A 16,122-nucleotide genomic window follows, 5' to 3' on the forward strand; every position below is an offset into this window, starting at 1 on the left:
ACAGTTACTTGTATTGATGTTTTTGAAAGACTAACAGAAAATCAGTTCACCATATAACTAAAAACAATATATGTGCAATATATAATTAGTTTCTTTTTTGTTTATAATTGTTTTATTTTATTTTTTTTTTATTAATCTAGTCATTCATTCCTTTTTTTCCTTGTATAAAGAGTGCACAGTATATATATTATTTTTTATTCCTGTTTTGTTTTTGTATTTATTTATTTATTTATTTATTTATTCATTCATTCATTCATTCATTCATTCATTCATTTTTTATTTATTTATTTTATTTTATTTCTGTTTTGGTAAGCTTTGTCAAATGTTTGTTTTGTATAATGGTGAAAATGAGCAATAAAACCCTTCGCTAGAAATGCTTGTTTTGATGTCAGTTTCAATCGGAACTACATTTCCCACAATGCCCTTGGACACTCGCTCCTTGCGGTTGGTTAGTAGGAGTTGATGACGCTGAAATCATGCGCGCGTAACCTTGTGTTAAAGCAGAGGTGTTGTAGAATCAGTTGTGGAAACAGTGTTATAATATATTTTTGATGATATATTATGTCAGTAGCTTCATCCGGGAGTCATGAGTAAATATATTTTTCCAGTTTCAGTGTTTGGGACGGTGTTTGGAGGGGCTGTTTTACTGAAGTGAGTAACTCTTTATGACAGAAGGCCACTATATCATGATGTAACTGAACACTTTAAACTGCATGTGTCACAATTGATGCTAATGCGAATGTGCTGTTAAGTTCATGGACACAATATGTTGAATGCTTAGTTATGTGCAATGCATAGGACATAAAACAGCCCTGTCATACTACAGCTCTTTAGCCTAAATTGAGGCTGAGACTGTCAGAGAGATGTTGGTTCAGATTCTGTACAGTAAATGACCACCACTCTGTTCACCAGTTCACGATTAATAAGGCTAGTGTGAACTTAAGGGAGGTCTTTGCTTTTTTTTTTAATGTGTTGTTTTATTTTGAGACAGAACAGAGTAACAGTGATTTACATTAACCTGTGATTGACATTTCACTTTAAAGGACCGGTGTGTAGAATTTAGTGGCATTTAGCTAAGCTTGTACAAGTAGACTGCAGCCAACTGAACACTGCTGGCCTAACCCTCCCCTTCCAAACATGTAGGAGAAACTATGGTGGCTGCAAATCTTTAAACTTTTGAAAGCCAGTGTTTGCTCCAGCCTACAGTAGACAAATGTTCAGATTAACTTGTGAGGTGGTCCCTTGGGCAAAACTGAACTATACGGCCCCTGTTAACCCCCACACCTAAACTTTTTTGCAGTTTGTACAGCATTCCTGTCCTGGAATCTTCTATCTTCTCAAATTTGCTTTGTTAGAATTAAACACATAAATTTGCACCATTTTTCATCGATGGATTACTGAACAAGTCTACCTGGCAAAGGGCCCCATGACACTTTGGGCCCCTGGGCCTGTGCCCAGCGTGCTTATTTGAAATGACTGTTAACATGTCTTTGTGAAAGTCAATCCTATGACTACAACAAGTTGTAAAACTACCAAAAAGAGACACAAAAGTACTATAAAGTGGGACAAAACTACCACAAGGAGACACAAAACAACTACAAAAAGAAACACTCTGTTTCAATCTGAGAGTCCTTTTGCGTGTCTGTGCCCAGGGGCTTGTTGTCTCATATTCCATCCATGCAATTTGGGCAAGATATAATCATAAAACTGAAATAATTAATGTCTTAAACTAGATTTTGTCACACAGGGACCCTTTGCGTGACTTGCCAATTAAGCAGAAGCCACTTTAAAGCCCCTACGCAACCATAGTCAAAACCACACTGGTGTTTTCACTCATATTACTGATAAGAATTAGTGTGGTGACTGTGTTCACAGTTTGGTGTTTGGTGACATTTACAAATGCAGCTATGCCTAACTTCAACCTGAAAAGAGGTCTGTTCAGCCAGAATAATTGAAAACTCTTGAGCAGGGTCTTTTTATATCTGTTATTGTGATTTTCTGCTGCATATTTCCATTACTTTAGCCTTGAGTAGAAGAGTGCTCTGTAAGATATAAGGATATGAGTGATGTAAACCTAAAACAGGCTGATTCATTGATGAAGTGAGTTTTGAGAGCTGTTACATAATGTGCACAGTTATGAAAAATTACAAATGTTTGTGGTACAAGGTAAACAAGGTGGAAAAAGTCCCGTTGGAGCCGAGCAAGAGAGACAGATCTGAGAATTTTTTGGCATTAAATTTAGAGAAATCTATGATAAGGTGTTACAATTGCAAATGTACTGAACTTTGAATGAATTCTTCCCCTAGGAACCATGTGACTGGTGGCCGGTGTCCCAGTAAGGCAACCATTAAAGGGAAGACGGTGGTTATAACAGGAGCCAACACAGGCATTGGGAAAGAGACGGCCCAAGAACTGGCCAAGAGAGGTGTGGAGGAAATATGATGTCACTCTGATTTGCTGCAAAGAGATACAGTGTATAAAATCCTCAGCAGTTATTTTGCTCTCAATGAGTCACTCCTTTTCCTGTTCCCACATCACCAGGGGGGCGGGTCATTATGGGATGTCGGGACATGGAGAAGTGCGAGGCAGCTGCAAAGGAAATACGAGGGAAGACCCTGAATCCTAACGTGTACGCGTGTCAACTCGACCTGGCCTCCATGAAGTCTATCCGAGAGTTTGCAGAGAAAATCAAACAAGGTGAGGCAGTTTATCAACACTGGGACAAGGTTTTGTATATGAAATATATGTACTTTATAAAATGTTTTGGTTTGCTTTAATTTTTCAAATTTCTAAACTTGCTCAGTGCCAGAAAACACCCTCAAGCCAGACAAAAATTCACAACTTCAGAATGTTTTAAAAATGTTTTAAAAGACTTCAAAATCTTAAACTAACAATACTTACTGATAGCATGGTTGTACAAATGTGCTATCATAATCATCGTTGTTTCAAAAAAGTGGAATACTGCTCAAACACTGGTAAACTTTTTTTTTTTTTTTTTGACAAATTCATTAAATAGTATTACTATCAGATGTGTCTCAACCATAGCATGTCAACTCCATATCCCATAAGACAAGAAGTATGGTTTAAACATGTGTATTTTGATTAGCATTAAGAGAATTCTTAGCAACTTTTTAAAAATAAAATTGCTACACACTATGACCATGCTGTGAAATGCAAAAATGTAACATTTTGTCAACTCCAAAGCATGTCAACTTTGTCAGATTTTCCATCTTATGAACTTGACATCTTTGCTGACAGAGGTGACATAACTCTCAGCTCTCTTTAATTAATGAATGTGTGTGAAATTAGTACTTTTTTCAATCATAGATAGACAGATAGAACAACAACAAAAGAAAATCGTGGTACACTTAATGTGTGTTCTTGTGTTATAAATAATATTATATACTGTTTATCATAAAGACAAATTATATTACCACCAGAAGTTGTAGGTAGGTAACATTATAATGGTATTTATTTTGTGAATAAAAATTAATCAAACTTTCTGATTATACAGATAATTAAATAATCTTGTATTTAATGCAACAAAAAACATTTAACATATCCTTCATGTTTTATATTATAATACTATGACTTTTTGTATGTATGACAGAGTTGACAGAAACCAAGTCCTCAGCCGCAAAAAATACTATTAATAAAAAGATAAAAATCAGTAGGAAGTTGACCTCTTACAAGGTTTATTGGCCAAGAGTTTGACCTTTTAAAATATATATTTGTCTGTATAATTGAAGAGCAAAAATCAAAACCCCCTCAAAATACAGTTCTGTCACAATTCTCAAGAATAAGTGATATAAATATATAGAAATAAAACACACTCAGTAACGGTTTCTTAAGTATTATTTTTTATTGTCTTGTAGAGGAGCAGCATGTGGACGTGCTGATAAACAATGCAGGGGTCATGAGATGTCCAGCATGGAAGACAGAAGACGGCTTCGACATGCAGTTTGGAGTTAACCACTTAGGTAAATTCAAAGTCTGTTAATATATTAAGAAAATCTTTTTAAATAATCTTTACATTCTAATAAACTCTCCTTTGCTCCATCGTTACCTGACTCCCCATAGTTTCTGTCTTCCTCCAGGCCACTTCTTGTTGACAAATCTTCTGCTGGATAAGTTGAAAGAGTCCGCCCCCAGCAGAGTGATCAACCTGGCCTCACTCGCCCACATCGTTGGAAAGATCGACTTCGAGGACTTGAACTGGGAGAAGAAGAAGTTTGATACCAAGCAGGCGTACTGTCAGAGCAAGCTTGCCAACGTTCTGTTCACCAGAGAGCTCGCCAAGCGATTACAAGGCAAGTCTACTGGCTGCTGCATATGTGGGCATGTGTGGGAGGGAGTACAGCCTATGTTCTCGTTCGTAATTGGCCATTGGATATATATTTTTAAACAATGCTTCGTGTGTATATGTGTGTGTGTGTGTGTGTGCATGTTCGTATTCATGTGTGTGTGTAACAGGCACAGGAGTCACAGTGAATGCTGTTCACCCAGGCGTTGTTGCCACGGAGCTCGGGAGGCACACGGGTCTGCACCAATCACAGTTTTCAAGCTCTGTGCTTAGTGAGTATCCTGCTCCCTTATTGGACTCTGAAATTAGAGAAATCAATAAATGCTTACGTAATGCATTTGCAATAATTTGCTTAGACTGAATAAAATCTGATGAGCTGCGAAGTGAAATTTCTATTCTTATGTATTTGCTCTGTATAAATAAGCATATGAAAGTTTCCACAAAATGTCAACTTTGTTATTACAGCTGAAAAACACAAAACAGTCATTTTAGCTTTCTGACTTTCTGCTGTTCGATTTATCCTCTTGATCTTTGGGCAGTGTTGGAGGAAGTATTCTCATTCTTTGCTTAAAACCACAACTTTTAAAGAAGTTGGGACGTTGGGTAAAACATAAATAAAACAGAATGTGATCATTTGCAGATCCTTTTTGACATAAACTCAATTAAAAACAGTACTTGGCGATATATTCCAGGTATTTGGGATTGTGATTAAAAGTAGCAATACTACACTGAAAATACTCCATTAAACACTATTAAACACTTTGAAAATGGTATTTGAGTAGCACAAGTATTTTTTGCAAAATGTGTTTAAAGTATCAAAAGTAAAATACATAGTGAAGAAAAATGGCTCCTGTGGCTGTTCAGTCCAGTCTCCTGGCAAAGCATGTAAGAGACCCACTGATCCACCCTGTCAGTATATCGTCAGGCATGTTCATGCGTGTATGAAAGTGCAACTCCAGCAGGGGGCGATAGTGATGGGAACAAAGGACAAATGTAATATAGAGAGCAAGAAAGTCCACACTGGGAGGAAGATGGGGTGAATGTTTGGGTATAACACACTTTCATGTTCAATTCCTATATGAGACAAATAGTCAGGTTTTGTAGATATTTTAACCCAAAGTATAATCTTTCCTTCCTAAACCCAACCAAACTGTGACCGTCACTGGAAACTTTATTTTGACGGCATAACTGGTCGTTTCATGTGACTACAGAACAAGAATGCTGTATTAAGTTACATATTTTAGTGTTGGATTATCATTAATGATAGACAATGAATAAGAAGGTGGTGCTCGTTTTGTTTTAAATCACATACTGTTGATAGTTTAATCCATGACAACATACTGTAATTTTAAAGCTCATGATAAGCTCATTTGGTATGTAAAATCTACATGTATGAAGTCATTTGTATATGTAGCTAAAAATAATACTGATGTTAAAACAAAAATCACCACAGTCACAGTTTTCCCTCCACAACTATAATGTTCTGCATCACCCCAACTACACCTTAATATAAACAAAAATTAGTGGAAACCACTCATCCTGATCATAGCTATAGTGATCAAACATTTATATGGATCTAAAAACTTGGGATAGAATATTCCTATATAAATGCTGTTTAAATAGTCCACCTGTAGTAATCAGTTACAGTGTTCAATTTTGGTCCCTTCCAACATGACGACGGATGAGGCTGCTGCTGAGTGCACATGATGATGGGGACAGACACAAAAGAAAGTCATTTTCTCTCAGTGAAAAGAAAAGTCTCCTTGAAGCTTATGACAAACTGACAAAAATCAGCCAACCACAGCAGCAAAACTACTGTAAGCTATATATTATTATACTGAACTGGGCTGTATTATACCGTTGTCAGTTTGAATTATACAGAGTTGTTTAATTAGTACAGTAATTTAAGAAGATTTAGAAACGGCTGTACTGTATTTTGAAACAGTGTATAAGTCAGTAAATAGTGAAGCTGTTTCATTACATTATAGTCTTGTGATAAATATACAAAGGTCAATTAAATCGTAGTCTGCATGAGAAATAAAGAAAAAGAAACACAGAGGTAATCACTTTTAGAGGTTTTAACTATACATATGTCATACATTGCAGTTCAAATAAAACCACTGATTCAAAGTAAACCAGTGCTGCCATAGTTGGTGCTGATACAGCTTCTCATTCTGGGAATCAGTGATTGTATTGTATTTATTCCACAATGAGTATTTTTTTAATTACCTGCGCTCAGGGGTAATAAAAATCCTCCGCTGTAGGGGGAACAGTGTTATTTGTTATTGAGATCATTTACACTCAATGAAGAAGATAATAAAATTCTGCAACGCTTGCCAGATTCAGATATGAACAAATGTAATTGATGCACACTCATGTACGTGTTTCCTTTAGTCATAGTCCACTGATGACAACATGAATCTAATTAGTGTTTGGTTTGGTACTTGACATTACTAATTAATTTGATGACATACTTGTATTCTGATCTGCTCTAAATGATAGTTAAAACGCTGGTATCCTGGCTGAGTTTAAATCAGCAAACCTGTGCTCTCCACCACCACCCCCTGCAGGTCCCTTCTTCTCCATGTTGGTGAAGAGCCCAGAGCTGGGGGCCCAGCCCAGCGTCTACCTGGCTGTGTCCGAGGAGATGGAGGGGGTGACAGGGAGGTACTATGATGTGATGACAGAAAAGGAGCCAGCCCCCCAGGCTCTGGACGAGGAGGCAGCTTGCAGGCTGTGGGAGGTCAGCAGCAGGCTGGTGGGTCTGGAGGAGGAGGGACGGCCCGCCAAGTCAGCAGCAGAGGGCCAGAGCAGAGCGGCGCAGACAGACGCAGCGCAGACACACGGACAGAGCCCAGGACCAGCTGTCAGTGCTGTGGGGCTGTAGGTCTGCACTGGAGAGGATAATGGACCTTTATGACTCGAGCTGTGCCAGACTCATTGGAACAATTAACTGTCTGAGTCTGAGATTCTCTTTGTCTGTATAATGGTGGTCTTTTGTACACGCCTTTATGATCCTGCATCAGGATATTTTCTTTAAACATATGTAACAAGCAGCCTTTAACAATGGACTCTGTTTTTTAAAACTGGACTGTGTAACTCATGAAAGAAGCAATTCACCATGTTCACATTACGGCCATTTTCCTCTGACATCCCACTCAGTTATCAACAGGATAATGTTGTACTGCTGTGTTTCAGGTCATATAAATATAAAAAATCTGACAAATCATTATCATTTCACGACTTCTGATTGATAAACAACTGAAAAGACAATGGATAAAGAAAATCTGGAGGGACATGAATGGACCATATTTCAATCTAAAACAACATATGTGATAAACCATTAGTTACTGTGAGACAACAGCTAACGTTAGCATTCAGCTACTTCCTAGCTAACATTATCATGCCGTAGTGTTTAACAATATGACAGGAAAGGTAATTCAGGTAATTCTGAAATAGGAAAGAATTCATTTATGACTTTCTATCATATCGTGTAGAGCTTTCTGAAGGCTCATATGCTGTTATAAAAGGATAATGTCGTACTGCTGTGTTTCAGGTTGAGGCAGCAGTAGACCAGCAACTCCTGTGTTCTGCAAGGTGAAATCAGTGCTTTTAACAAAGCAGTCTGGTGGCCTTGATTTAAGCATTTACTAGTAAAAAAGTTACATAGTCTAGCTTTAAGTTATTTGTGTTAATTCAAACATAATGGAAAAATTATATGAAGCTGAAAGACAGACAGAACTTTATTGAGATGTATACAGGAGCTGGGAGCCTGGAGAAACATTTCATGTTCAAAGAAATAAAAAAAATATATAATGGGAACATTTGAACTTTTTTCATCTGAAAATCAAAATCTCACTAATTGTTTGTCTACAATTTAGTTACCAGTTCCAGTATGGCAGTATTTCCCATGCTATATTTCTTACAGACACACATAAGAGGAGTGAATCAAGTCTCTGTAATCTGAACCATATACAGTGTGTGTTTACAGAGGGAGGTAATATTATGCAGCTTTACTGTAGGTTCATATTTAGAGTATTGCACATGGTTTTATCATGGTTTCTAGCAGACAATGATGGTAAGTAGCGCCATCTGGCTGCCAACTAGCATCAAAATACGGACTAGCAGTTTGACATGTTTTTATATTTATTGTGCAGATCAGGACATTGCTTCGGTAATGAATGCATGGTCGCTCGATGCAGATTGCACTGGACTGCAATGCACTGCAAAGTATGGCTGAACAAATTATCATCAAAATCGCAATATGGCCTACATCATTGTTCAAATTGCAGGAGGTACATGTATTTTAAATTAGTTACAGTTGTGCTGCAGAGATGTCCTGGCCTATACATCATATTCTACAGACTTAAGAAAACATCTTTGTTTGGTACAGATGAGTGCAAAAATCACACAATCATCATTTTAATGTTTTTCAATGAAAATGAGAATAATTCTCTCCTATATTACAAATCATATTGCAATTGCAATATCAGTCAAAATAGTCGCAATTAGATATTTATTTCAAAATCGCTGACCCTTTCTGCAAACCAGCAAGGACTTATAACCGGCCCTAGGTTACATCGATATTATAACACTGACAACTGAAATCAGACAATGCAAATGAATTTTCATAATGAGCTGAGATGATTTGCATCCTATGTTGTACTAGATTAATGAAAACTAATAGCAGGAGAGTAGCATAAAATTGTGGTCCCTGTATATAGGCATGTAGGCCCTTCTCAGAAGAGGGCCCTCTGTATCCAGTCTCCTGTTTCCACCTGGTCCTATGCCCCTAATAATAAGGAAGTAGAAAAAACACATTCAAAACATGAAACAGTGATGTAAGCAGAAGTGTTAAATGATTCAAAAACACTTGAAGGTCATTTGAAGTAAACACACCCTGGTAAAAATCATCTGTGGAATAAGAACTATAAGCATCTATTACCATTTATCAAGTCTGAGCACTTCTCCTACTGCCCTTGTTTACTCATGCCACTTCAAAAACAAATCAAGTTACAAAAGCACTCATCTTACGTTTCTGATCTTCTCAGTGCAAAGAAGAATATCCATCCCAAAAGTATTTGAGGGATCCATTGCATAAGGCTTTTTCCAACAGCAAATCCCAGAGTACAGATCAATAAGGACCTCTCTCTGCACTAATGCACACTGATCAGCATCGGCCCTGAAACTGTAAACCCTGGATCGTTCATGTCAGTGTTGGTTTACTAGTCGAGACCCTCCCTGGTGCCATCCTAGAAGATGATGGTTATTGTAGATGAGCAACACAATCACAGGATTTTCTTTTGCTCTACAGACTGTACAGCCTCTAGAGCATAATGGTGTCTGATATATCCATTCTTTCTGGCATGAATCAAATCAGTCCTGACCAAGGTTATTTAGGTTAGTTAACTAAAATTAAACTAAAAACTAAAACTAGATGTGAATTTTTTTTTTTCCCAAAAAAACGCTGAATATTGGAAAAAGAACACAAACTGAAACAATATTGTGTTCTTAAAACTAAACTGACATGAAGTGTTGTGTTTGTTTTAAAACACCTTTTTGGGACTTCTGAAATCTGATAAATACTGATAAATACCACCATATACCACCACTACAACTATTACTTCTTCTACTACTACTACTACTACTGCTACTACTACTACTACTACTACTACTACTACTGTAACTGCACTGTAAACTAAAATAGCCGACAGAAACTATAATATAGAAACTAAATTGAAACTAAGCATTTTTGAAAAATAAAAGCTCAACTGAAATGAGCGAACTCACTCTGGAAACTAACTTAAAAGGACAAATTAAAAAAGAAATAAAAATAAAAAACTATACTCCTCCTATTATCACATAATTGATTTTTAAAAATTTTATACATACAATAAATTTACATTTTACATTTTAAACAAACGAGAATAGGTTTGGACCAGTGATTGTAAATAAATAAATAAATAAATAAATAAATAAATAAATAAATAAATAATAATAATAATAATAATAATAATAATAATAATAATACATGTCAATGTTTTGGACAGTCAGTTATTTGTGTTCTTGAACACACCCCGGCTGGACTTCATTGCCCATAATGCATCGCTCAAGGATGGCGAAAAAGTAAACGTCCAAGGTACAGATAGTTCGTCGCGAGAAAAGCAGCTAATGGCTGAAGGATAAGTGTTAATGAGCGTCGTCAGACTGAGATAGTATCTTCGAGTTCAGGTCGCGTTTCACCTCAGTGGAGTTTCCTTCTTTAAACGCTGCAAAGCTGACAAACTTGTCTCATTTCATCAGGTAATACGACAGAAAACCGAGCCTCACTGCACAGTCCTGACAGGTAACTTTATGTTGAGACACTGCTTGTTTTAAAAACTTTAAATATGTTTAAAGGGGTTGACAAAATAACAGAAACACCTTACAGTGGCTACAGTATGGCAGACGGCTTTGTTGAGGCCCATACTGAGTGTCAGTTGATTCAACGAAGTTTTCAAAGCCTTGAGATGCAGAGTTGTGAAGCAAATATCTGAATTAAGTCTCAGCTGGTTGTTAGTGAGGATCTACTTCACTCTTGGCAGTTTATTGTTCTTCTGTTTGGTCACAGATTAAAGGTGTTTGAGCAGAACTGTTAGCTGTTTTACGGGACTTCTGGGCAACTGAGCAGTGCAACTGTGACTTACTTTAAGTTTCCTAATGTGGTACAGGTTAAAGGGACAGTGCAGCCCAAAATTAAAAGTACATATTCCTACCAGAAGTGCTATTTATCCATCTGGATTGTTTTGGTCTGAGCTCACAAATTTTGAAGATCAGCTGAGAAAAAAAACAAAACAAAACGTTTTATGTAGGAACTGCTTTCTTTCTTCCATAGAAAGTTGAGATTGACCAATTTATAGGTGGACCAATATTATCGGCCTGATACTGGACCTATCACAGCTCTAGTATTTTCATATATGTTGTCTGATATGCTCTACAGGAAAACTTAATGCACATTGTTTTTTATTTGTTTTTGTTTTTTTTGGCAGCATTTTGTATTTATTTATTTTAAAAGTGGTATTGAGCCATTCTTATATTATATTCTATATAAAGAAATTGGCCAATAGATTGATATCGCAATTATTTCACTCCCTAATATTGTTGTCAGCATCGGTCCCAAAAATCCAGTAACCCTAGTAGAAAGAAACTGGTTCCGATATGAAACTGCTCACAACAAGGTCTGTGAATTATCTTGAGATAACCGGGTTATGATTTCTGGAAAGAGACATTGCTGTTGAGCTTTTCAAATGTAGTTTTTGGGATTTTGAGCTCTGCAAGCTGAGTGACATCTTGTTCCATTTTATTCATGACGGCCAATATCTCCATAACTCTGTCTAGATGATAACGAGCACTACAGGTACTTTTGATTATGGGTTGAACTGTTCCTTTAAGTCAGTAAAATAGTCACAGCATTAGCACACAAATGCCTCAAAATAACAGAGTAAAAACTGGAATAAGTTGAGTCTTACCAGCACCTGCTTTTAGTTGAATTTAAATATCTGACAGTCCTGATAAAAAAAAAAAAACATTATTAACTTGACCAAACCGCTGTCAGGGATATAGAACTGTGAGGAGTTTCTGTTATTTTATGTAACTCCTGCATTTACAGACTACTCATTTATTGCACTACAATTATTATAATGCCTGTGTGATTGCATCTATTTGACAGGTGTTATTTATCAGCATGGCAGAGCCACAAAGAAAAGGAGAGCTGCTGCCTGAAGATGTCGGCACAGATGACTGCCTTACATCGTACACACACATCTACAGTCCGGATTTACTAAAGTAAGCATGAGAACATATGCTTTTAAATGTAAATTTCCCCATTGCCTGGTGTGACGTGCTTATCACCGTAAAAATTACATGAAGTGACCTTTGAGGGTTTTCATTTTGTCTTTCAGAGATCAGGTGGCTTTTATCACCGGCGGTGGATCTGGAATTGGTCTCAGGATAGCTGAAATCTTCATGAGGTAAGAGTATTACCTCACTGTTTTACCATAACAAGCCCAGATCTGCCAGGAATAATAGTATTCAGTCGTATTTCACTGTAACATGTTGAATCAGTGCTCTGTCAGCATTATGTCTTTACTCTTACTCTATAACAGTAAAATGTGTGAGTGAGATAATATGTGGGTGCACTTTAAACCCTCTGGTTGTGTTATCAGACTTTCTTGTGTGACAAAGTTGAAATAGTTCAATAATTTACTCATGTGGCAGAAATAGTTCATCTTTTATCAAAATGGATATCACAGTCTGCTTCTAATTTTGTGTGTTTGTGGCCTTTTACGACTTGTATTCCCTGTCTCCTGTCCCTCACCTTCTGTCCTGCCTGTTTCCCTATTATTCTTTTTTTTCTTTCAAGCATTACATATTCGTCCTCTAATCTACACAATACAGCATGCACTCTATAGTATTGTCTCTTTCTCTTTACACATTGTTGTGTTTATTTATTTTCTCTCAGGCACGGCTGTGACACAGTGATTGCGAGCAGGAACTTGGACAAGCTCAAAGAGGTTATTCCTGTTACGTTATTTCCACAATCCTAAATTATATATCCTCCGCCCATCCACCATAACTAAATGTTAATATAGTGACCTCATCTAATGTGAGTGTGTGTCTCTTTAGGCTGCTAAAAAGCTGTCTGCTGTGTCAGGACGCCGCTGCCTCCCTCTGTGTATTGATGTGAGGCAGCCTGAGAGCATCGCAGCTGCTGTGGAGGAGACACTGAAGGAGCTGGGCCGCATAGACATCCTCATTAACAGTGCGTGACCTCGCCTAAAAATGTGTTTTTGAGCTGATGATTGAGTTTGTGGTGGGAGCTGTGCTGCTCATAGTCTTCATCACTGCACAGTGCGTCCTGCCAACATAAGTGCAAATGCGTCTCGCAGCGTCTGTACTTTAAACAAAGGTCAAGTGTGGAAGGTTTTGGTTTAATCAGCAACTTTTCTGATGCAGGTATCTCTGCACCTTTCTACAAACTGTTGCATCACCTTAGGTGTAATGAGGCTTTTACAACCCCCTCCCCCCTTTCTTTCTGTGTCCTGCTGTCATTTTGGATTTTATTTGTATAATTAAAAAATATAGGAGGATTTATCAATATTTGACTTTTTTACTCTCTAATATTGGTATTGCCATTGGACCCAAAAATTGGTTGTGTCCTATCAAATATTCATTTTAAAATATTAACTACTGTACACAAATGTCTCCTGCTTTACTGAAAAAGTCAGTGCTCAGTTTTTGTGTACCAGAGCCAGACTAACTAACATAGATTTAAGCTGAGTTCAGAGAAACTTTGCCTTTTCGGCAGATAAAAACAGTCCCTGCACATGCATTAGTCTGCACCGTTGAAGGTCAGACATCTAAGTGAAGTAACAAATAGCAAAATACACTTGAGCAGAGGGAGGACTTTAAAGTCACATTTCTGTTTTTTTGACAGACGCCGCTGGAAACTTCCTCTGCCCAGCTTCAGCGCTGTCCTTCAACGCCTTCAAGACAGTAATGGAGATCGACACTATGGGTACATTCAACACCAGCAAGGTGGTTTATGAGAAGTGGTTCCAGGTACCGTACATCATCTGTCTGTTTTACACAGTGTTTCTCAGTTTCAAGTTAAAGAGCTATAAGTAAGTTGTTTATGATGTCCTGGTAATACTGTATCTGCAGGGACATTAGTGGGTTACTGATCAATAACTTTTAATGGTATTCACTCTTTGTAATTCACTCTGTTCACCAAAAGAGGGCAGTAAACATCACAGATGACTGAATGCCCTCTCATCTTTAAATTGGTTTTAACCTGCTGCCTCTTCTCTCTGAAGCTGATTTGATTATGTACTCATTGCATTGATTTTGAGTCTCCCATCATTTTTGTGTGCAGAATCATGGTGGAAACATAGTTAATATCTCTGCAACTCTTGGATACAGAGGACAGGCCCTCCAGGTGCATGCTGGCTCTGCAAAGGCTGCAAATGGTAAGAGCCTCCTTTACTGCTATGTAATGACGTTAAAATGAGAATCTGAATGTTGCCCCTCCTGTCCCCAGATGCTATGACCAAGCACCTGGCTGTGGAGTGGGGGCCCAGTGGGGTGAGAGTCAATACTGTGGCTCCAGGTCCTGTTTCTGGCACAGAGGGCTTCCGCAGACTGGGTAAAGATTTAACACATTATTGACAACGTGGGTAATTGATGAGTTAAGTATTTAACAAGTAATCCTTTATTATAAGCTGTGGATTGATCTGTTAAAGTAAGCAACAATTTAATACACAACCCTGATGAATGGTGCCCCTGGAGGCACCTCTGTTAAAAGCACATGTGCAGCGGAGTTCATCTGAGTGTATGACAAAATCTGACAAAGACAAAAACTGTTGGAAACCATGGATATATAGTATAACAGTGTGGATTTTTTTTTTCTTTTCTTCTTGTAATCCCTCAGGCGGTCCCAGAGGGGAGGCTGCTGGTGCGTTCCAGTCCATTCCTTTGCAGCGAGCAGGAAACAAGACAGAGATGGCCCACTGTGCTCTTTTCTTGGCCAGCCGGGCCTCCTCCTATGTGACTGGAGCCATCCTGGTGGCTGACGGCGGGGCCTGGCTGACCTCAGCCAACGACATCTCCATGCTGTTGGGTATAGCCTCCTCTAAATCCGCTAAACTCTGAACAGGGGCTCTTCTGTCCTCCTCCTGACCCAGGTGTGTAGGAGGAGGTGCAGCTTGAAGGCCATGTGGAGGGACAGTATGTCTGAGATTGTGTGCTGTGCATTGTGTTACCTCTGTTTTACAGTGTAACCATATTAATGCACTTGTCCCTCTTATTTTCTTTCAGGTTATTGGTCGTCTGAAAAGAAAAGAGACAAGTAAATGCTGAAAATAAGAGTAATGTAGGGTCCATCTGGAATACTGATGTATTACATATACAGTATTTGCGGTTCATCTCACCTACTGTTGCCTAAAAAGTGTATTGCTAAGTGGCTGGAGGAGTTGAACACTAACATACTACAGTATACTTACTGTATGATGTTTTTACAAATTATATAACAATGCAGGGATTTTTCACCCATTACAGTGCTGTGTACACCATGCATTTCATGTACAGTCATGTTTATCATATGTCATGTAATGTGATTTTTCAGTGCCTCATTTATTGCTAAAACTTTGTAATTACATTAAATAGTGACTGATGTTTGTTATTGCCAGTCATTTTTTTCCAAACTACAAAAAAGACACAAAATAAAACGTAACTGTTACACAAAATACTGGGTACTTTGGATTCTTCAGGCCCCTTAAAATCCTGTAAATGAAAAGGCCACTTGTCCACACTAAGGTCAGGGGGCCGTAGTTGGTTAAAGTTTACTCTGAGGGGTCGCAGTCCACCAAGGTCAGGGTCCACTGCATTAGATGAGTGGTTCTCAAATAGAGGTCTGTGAAAAGTTTTCTGATTCATTTGTTTAAACAAACAATTTCCTTTTCATTAACAATTTTATAGACCTATCATATTTCAAGTCCCAGGATAGGTGTTTTATTGTTCTTTGGCCTGTTTTATATTTTATATTAGTTAATTATATATATAGTATATTATTTAAAATAACCAAATTATTTTATTTTATGTTTGCACCAAGAGGGAATCACTCTCCTGAGTATTTGGTTGGCTTGGTGCAAATATTTTTAATTCATGGCTAATATCTTTCTAATACACCTGTAATTTTGCCTGTGTTTTTCTTTAACAGAACTAATTAGACACCTAAAAAGTGGCTACTTCAAATTATTCCAAGGGACATACATGTATCTTGT

At 37.7% G+C, this 16,122-nt stretch overlaps 2 protein-coding genes across 5 annotated transcripts; both read left to right on the forward strand.

Moving 5' to 3' along the window:
- Positions 1-457: 457 nt before the first annotated feature.
- LOC146311874 (retinol dehydrogenase 13-like) lies at positions 458-7,605 on the forward strand. Of its 2 annotated transcripts, XM_084740675.1 has the most exons (8): positions 463-534; positions 572-651; positions 2,307-2,425; positions 2,542-2,697; positions 3,876-3,980; positions 4,098-4,310; positions 4,474-4,575; positions 6,874-7,605. In XM_084740675.1, the coding sequence occupies exons 1-8, from the start codon at positions 463-465 to the stop codon at positions 7,188-7,190; spliced, it is 1,164 nt and encodes a 387-aa protein (XP_084596801.1). In that variant the 3' UTR covers positions 7,191-7,605. The 2 variants fall into 2 exon arrangements, with proteins under 2 accessions (XP_084596800.1, XP_084596801.1); XM_084740674.1 differs by having other exon boundaries at positions 458-651.
- A 2,802-nt stretch (positions 7,606-10,407) lies between these two features.
- On the forward strand, positions 10,408-15,585 carry decr2 (2,4-dienoyl CoA reductase 2, peroxisomal). 3 transcript variants are annotated; one of them, XM_084741580.1, is made up of 10 exons: positions 10,408-10,649; positions 12,012-12,127; positions 12,244-12,312; positions 12,804-12,855; positions 12,968-13,103; positions 13,779-13,903; positions 14,217-14,310; positions 14,382-14,486; positions 14,772-15,024; positions 15,158-15,585. In XM_084741580.1, the coding sequence occupies exons 2-9, from the start codon at positions 12,027-12,029 to the stop codon at positions 14,990-14,992; spliced, it is 903 nt and encodes a 300-aa protein (XP_084597706.1). In that variant the 5' UTR covers positions 10,408-10,649; positions 12,012-12,026; the 3' UTR covers positions 14,993-15,024; positions 15,158-15,585. The 3 variants fall into 3 exon arrangements, with proteins under 3 accessions (XP_084597706.1, XP_084597704.1, XP_084597705.1); XM_084741578.1 differs by having other exon boundaries at positions 14,772-14,960; XM_084741579.1 differs by having other exon boundaries at positions 10,408-10,606; positions 14,772-14,960.
- The last annotated feature ends 537 nt before the right edge of the window (positions 15,586-16,122 follow it).

This window comes from Lutjanus erythropterus, chromosome 17 (assembly GCF_056507025.1).
Source record: "Lutjanus erythropterus isolate fLutEry1 chromosome 17, fLutEry1.hap2, whole genome shotgun sequence".
NCBI classification, from domain to species: domain Eukaryota; kingdom Metazoa; phylum Chordata; class Actinopteri; order Lutjaniformes; family Lutjanidae; genus Lutjanus; species Lutjanus erythropterus.

Coding starts and splice junctions, on each gene's coding strand:
- LOC146311874 (XM_084740675.1), top strand. CDS start 463: ATGACGCTGAAATCATGCGCGCGTAACCTTGTGTTAAAGCAGAGGTGT. Junction 3,981..4,097: donor GTTTGGAGTTAACCACTTAG/GTAAATTCAAAG, acceptor GTCTTCCTCCAG/GCCACTTCTTGTTGACAAAT. Junction 4,311..4,473: donor GCTCGCCAAGCGATTACAAG/GCAAGTCTACTG, acceptor TGTGTGTAACAG/GCACAGGAGTCACAGTGAAT.
- decr2 (XM_084741578.1), top strand. CDS start 12,027: ATGGCAGAGCCACAAAGAAAAGGAGAGCTGCTGCCTGAAGATGTCGGC. Junction 12,128..12,243: donor TACAGTCCGGATTTACTAAA/GTAAGCATGAGA, acceptor TTTGTCTTTCAG/AGATCAGGTGGCTTTTATCA. Junction 14,487..14,771: donor AGAGGGCTTCCGCAGACTGG/GTAAAGATTTAA, acceptor GTAATCCCTCAG/GCGGTCCCAGAGGGGAGGCT.